The sequence below is a fragment of the Thamnophis sirtalis genome, unplaced genomic scaffold (genome assembly GCF_051295495.1).
Source record: "Thamnophis sirtalis isolate CommonGarterSnake01/CBP01778 unplaced genomic scaffold, rThaSir2_p1.2 scaffold_4, whole genome shotgun sequence".
In the NCBI taxonomy this organism is placed as follows: domain Eukaryota; kingdom Metazoa; phylum Chordata; class Lepidosauria; order Squamata; family Natricidae; genus Thamnophis; species Thamnophis sirtalis.
In genome coordinates, this window is record NW_028261384.1 from 24,172,065 (window position 1) to 24,177,789 (window position 5,725).

At 42.7% G+C, this 5,725-nt stretch overlaps 1 protein-coding gene across 1 annotated transcript; it reads right to left on the reverse strand.

The window, feature by feature from the left end:
• Positions 1–749: 749 nt before the first annotated feature.
• FZD1 (frizzled class receptor 1) lies at positions 750–4,895 on the reverse strand. Its single transcript, XM_014052754.2, has one exon. The coding sequence runs from the start codon at positions 4,760–4,762 to the stop codon at positions 2,966–2,968; it is 1,797 nt and encodes a 598-aa protein (XP_013908229.2). The 5' UTR covers positions 4,763–4,895; the 3' UTR covers positions 750–2,965.
• Positions 4,896–5,725: the final 830 nt, after the last annotated feature.

Genomic DNA, 5,725 nt, shown 5'->3' on the forward strand with positions numbered 1-5,725 from the left:
GAACTGAGAGAGAGTGACACAGTTAGCTTTCGTGGCTTGAACTCATATTCTTTTGCTTTCTAGCCTAGTGCCTTAATCACTAGACCAAAACTGGCTAAAAATATAAAAGATGTAGTTAAAAATAGTTTTTATCTTCAACAGTACTACTCTGGTGGGATGAGAAATTAATGGTTTTCTCCTTAGTCTAAAAATCTGACAAAAAAATAAACTATTTTTCCACTCCACATCAAACAAATTGTTGAAGAATACAAGTTCTCATTCTTTAAATCTAAATAGCTTACTTTTAAAATGAGGAAGCAAAATGTTCCCCCATAGAACCAATAGCATTTTCTCTAAATTCTTGTCATCTCTCTTGTATTTTTAAATCAGTGGTGAAATAATGATTTTTAGGGAAAAAAAATAATTGTCCCCAAGATGAGTTTAGCTTTTGATGCCTGCAAAAATACACATTATATCTTTGTACTAAATAAGGCATTTGAAATATGTGTATGTAAATAACAGTAAAAATATAAAAATAACTGCACTAAAAAGTGTTGAGCGAAAATAAGATTTAAAGTTCTGACATATCAAGTCATTGTTCTGAAATCACATTTTCCAGGCGTAAAATCATCAATGAGTTTTTCTTTTCTGTCCATATGCATATATTTAGCATTGAATAAAAAAGGTCAAATGCATGCTATTCAGTTAAAACTGTAAAATTCACCTGAACAGAGTGACATATCCAATAAATTTAAGGTCACTTCATATATATATACTAACATTTACAGAGCTACAATCAAATTCATTTTGCCATTTTAGAATCATGAACTCAGGGTATAGTAAAGAAAAATTAATCTAGTTAGGTATCTCTCTCTTTTTAATTGTGCTATCATTTTTAATGTCTATTAAAGTTTTTGTGTCATGTTACTGCATATGTGTTTATAGTTTTGTACAACACTCAGGTAGACTTATCAAACAGCTGGATTATTTTCTACATTTATTATACCGAAGCAGCAGCTCCTTTCAATCAGTCTTTTAAAAGATACAATCTACTATAAGCTATAAGCTTTACTGCAGTGATACCATCAGCTATTCTGCTTTCATTTCCTATATACTTACTGCAATCTAGGGCATCTACATTAACCAACAGAATTAAGACAAAAATACTATATAATGTGGGCATTTAAAAAACAACCTTAAATTCTAGTATTAAATAGGTGCAATTGGTGCTAATGAAATGTCTGTAAATAATTTTAAAAGAACAAAATAATTCTGTACAAAACAATTTATTTAAAAAATTAAAATAGGTATTCTTATATATTTATATATAAACTTCTATTGTTCTATAAATATAAACGATTTTGACATAGTGAACACAAATAAATGTGTATCAAATTGACACAGTTATTCATTTTAGGATATGATTAGTCACAGATTATATTTTTGGCAGGAATGTAAATAAAAAGTTTGAAATGATACATCATTAGAGTAACAAGTCTGTTGTGTCACAGAAACGATTAAATATGAAAATGAGTTTGCCACTGAAAACTGACACATCTTGTATAAACCTATTACAGAAGTATGAGCTGTAGCAGTTTATAGAGAGACTATCAACCAATCATAGACAGTTTTTGCAGATTTACATATAAATGACTACACTGAAACATCAGGCTGTTGATTCTTTCGGGTTTCAAACATTTCCCCCACCCCTTTCTGGTAGCATAAATCATCCTTCTTTCTGGCCAGCTATTAACACAAAGGAATGAAACTCAACAGTTATAAAGATTTGCAGAAATAAAAATGTCAATGTCAAACATATTTCAAAAATGCAAAGAATCCAACTTGCTGAGAGTTTTTGCTCTGTTTATTCCCCTAAACCTTTATTATTGACCACACTGAACTGATTTGAAAAAGCCTTTTCAGCAGTTCTTTTTTCAGCAAATTCATTAAGGGGGGAAAATCTACCAAGGAAACATTGTTCAGAACAATGCTAATAACTGGAGTATCGAATTACAATTTAAAAAAAAGACAGCAGCCTTCTTGCTCACTGCAGTGTTAATAACAACAGCCAAGAGACTTATTTCTACAGAAGATACAAAGCAAATTGTAAGCTCAATATATTACAAAGTTAGAGGAAAAGTTACAGTTCCTTAAAATCTATGAAATATATATGGGAGATGGTAAGAATACTTGACTTCAGATATTCTATTCTGCACCTTCATGGGACACAACTTTAAACATAGCTTAGAAAGCACCCTTTTGCTGGCTTGAGCATTTTCTTCCACAAGGACAAAATATGTAGTTAGGTGAGACAGTTCTCTTCTGCAAGCTCCTCCCACAATGTTTCTACAACAGGTAGAATGGCTTGTTTTCTTTCCTCTTCAGGTTACACTGAGGAAAGATTGGTCCACTCTTTTTCTGCAGCTGGTGTGCAACACAAACCCCATTAACTGTGCTACCAACAAGCTAGTAGGCAGGTTTCCTGAAACCAATGGTTCCTGGTTGAAAATGGCTCTAACATTAGGGTCAATTAAAATTCTAATCTTGGATTTACAAGAAAAAGGTTTTTTAACTTCTAATTTTTCAATGCTGCACCCAACATAAAATATTTGTTTTCTTGTGTTTTAAAACAGAAAAGTCTTTAAAAAGGAATTTAAAAATGTTTTAAATATGTACGAAAAAGCTTTGCAACTTAAATACAAACATACTTACAAAATCTTACAGAGACTATTTACAACAATCTCAAAATCACATTTCCAACTTTCAGGGCAAATTTAATCCAGATGAAGACAAGGGGAATAGTATGTGCCTCTATGAATTTTCTTAGGATTGGTTTTCTGTGGGCTGGGGAGAAAAAAATTCTGACCTAGATGATTTCAGGGCGTGTACATTTCTCTCTCTCTCTCTATTCCTGATCTTCCAATCTCTGGTCAGGCTGTGGAGAAACAACAAAGTTGATGTGTGAACAACAAGCTGATGTTGAGCTTCACACTGTAGTTTCTCCTTGTTTGCTGTTGGTAAGTCTGGTATAGAATTTCCTCCAGGAATTGAGTGTTTTTCCAGACCAGATCCAGAAGCCTGAAGTGATTCCCACAATTAGGGTCATGAGATATTTGATCATGAAGACCGTGAAGTCTGGGCTCATTGGGGGGTGATGGTAGTTACTGGGGCAAGGGATGGCATAGCTCTTGCAGCTTTGAGCAAACCAACTCCTTTCCCACTGTTCCCTAAATGCTTGCTCATAAAAATAACAGGCAATCACTATAGTGGCAGGCACTGTATACAGAACACTGAAGATCCCAATCCTCACCATTAGCTTCTCCAGTTTTTCTGTCTTGGTGCCATCGTGCTTCATAATAGTTCTAATTCTGAAAAGAGACACAAATCCAGCCAGGAGAAAAGAAGTACCAATAAATAAGTACACAAACAAAGGTGCCAGCACGAAGCCACGCAAAGCATCTACATTGTTGATGCCCACAAAACAGACACCGCTCAGCACATCGCCATCAACCTGCCCCAAGGCCAGGATAGTGATGGTTTTGATGGCTGGCACAGCCCAAGCGGCCAAGTGGAAGTACTGTGAGTTAGCCTCAATGGCCTCGTGGCCCCACTTCATGCCTGCAGCCAGGAACCAGGTAAGAGACAGGATGACCCACCAGATGGAACTGGCCATACCAAAGAAATACAGCATCATAAACAGGATGGTGCACCCTTCACGCTTGGTGCCTTGGGCTACAGTTCGGGAGCCGTCATCAGAAAAGCGCTCGTTACACACCACTTTCTCTTCCAACAGAAACCCTGCAATGTAGGCCACAGCCACGGCAGTGTAGCACCCCGAGAGGAAGATTATGGGTCTCTCGGGGTAGCTGAACCGCTTCATATCCACTAGGTAGGTGAGAACTGTGAAGAGGGTGGAGGCGCAGCACAGCACAGACCAGATGCCAATCCAGGTCCGCGAGAAGCGCAGCTCCTCCTGCCCAAAATACATCAGCCCATGGGGCCGTCCAGGGTCACAGGGAGCTCCGCAATCTTTCTCGCCCAGGAAGCGGTAATTCAGGTAGGAAGGTACTTTGAGCACCCGGGGGCAGCTGAACCTGCCCGCCCGGTCCGCCAGGTGGCTCCCTCCGCCGCCCCCGCCGCCCCCGGGCCTGAGTTGAGGATTGCTGGTCCAAAACTCGGGTCCCAAAGAGGGAGTGGGCGTACCGCGCTCGGAGGTGTTCTGGCCCACGCACAGCTCTCCGGCGCCGTGCACGGGGAATTTTTCGCAGCGCAGCGTGTCCGGCCACTGGAAGCCGAACTTGTTCATGAGCGCTTCGCAACCCTGGCGCGCCCGCTCGCAGAGGGAGCGGCAGGGAGGCAACGCCTGTTCCAAAACGGTGCAGACGGGCGCGTACATGGAGCACAGGAAGAACTTGAGCTCCGCCGAGCACTGCACTTTGACCAGCGGGTAGAACTGGTGCACCTCCAGACCCGCGTCCTCCTGGTTCGTGTGACCCAGCAAGTTGGGCATGATGGTCTGGTTGTAGGCGATATCCGTGCACAGCGGGATGGTGATGGGCTGGCAATAGCCATGGTCCGGCACGGAGATACCACGCTCGCCGTTGTACTCCGGCTGAGGTGGCGCCTGGCCCCGCGCGGAAAGCATCGGAGCCTCCGTCCACACTAGCAGCACCGCCAACAGCAGGAGAAGCCACGGAGAGCGCCCTAGGGCCCGGCTACCCCCTGCTGAAGGCGAGGCTGCTTTTGCTCCGCTGCAAACTTGGCGACTCCACTTCTCGGCCATACTTCGCTGGCGCCTCTCGCCTTCGCTGCCTCGATCGACGGCGTTTCCCGGCCCGCCGGGCTGCTTCTGCTGCTGCTGCGCTTTAGATCTCCTGCCAGCGCAAACTTGAGACTCATGAAGGAAAGGCAGGAGGGAGCCAGCTCAGCAGCTGCTGCTGCCGCCGCGCACTCTTCAACTGCGCCGCCAACCCTTTCTCCACCGCCGGGCAGAGCGCAGAAAATCCAGCTGCTCTTTGCCTCTTGTTGCTGCTGCTGCGGCCACCGCCGCCTCTTCTTCCGCCACCGCTGCAGCCTGACCATTTGTGGCAATCCCTCAAGCCCTCTCTCCCTCGAACCGGTTTCCAGGCACCCCGCAGTCTGCTTTTCACCAAAAGGGAGGAGCCTTGAAACCGACGCCTAAGTTTTCCTGCGTTAGGGACCGTCGCCCAATATTTCTTCGCGCTTCCGAACGCAGTAGAAGTGGAGGTGGCTGCTAGAGAGTAATTTTTCTCTCTCCTTCGCTTCCCTTCATGACCCCGTTCAACTTCTGCAAGACACGAAAAGCAGGAACGGGCGGTTGTGAAAGGAGGTCAGGGCTGACGAGGTTTGCCTTAGAAAGAAAAAAGGTGAAAACCTTGGAAAGTTAGCCCCATGCGCTGCAAGCAGCTAATGAATGGAAGGGATACGGGGAGCTGGCGCTGAGGCAAACTTTTCTTTTTTGCCTGAAAAATCTACACGAATAAATACATTTTAAAAAGAGAGGACAAGAGATAACATAACAGTATAGGTAACGTTATGAGTAAAAAGTTAAGAGAGTTTGCAATCGGGAAAGTTTCTGGTACATTGAATTAAATGAAAACCCTAAATGAAATGTTTGGAAACTGATTGGGGCAGCTTCCGGCTTGTCCTTCTTCAAAGAAATAAAAATGAAACAATACCTTTAAAAAAAACCAAGAAACTTTATGGCATGGCTTCTTCTTTAAAT

What these genes read in the sequence shown, in the direction of transcription:
- FZD1 (XM_014052754.2), bottom strand. Translation starts at nt 4,762, where the DNA reads ATGGCCGAGAAGTGGAGTCGCCAAGTTTGCAGCGGAGCAAAAGCAGCC.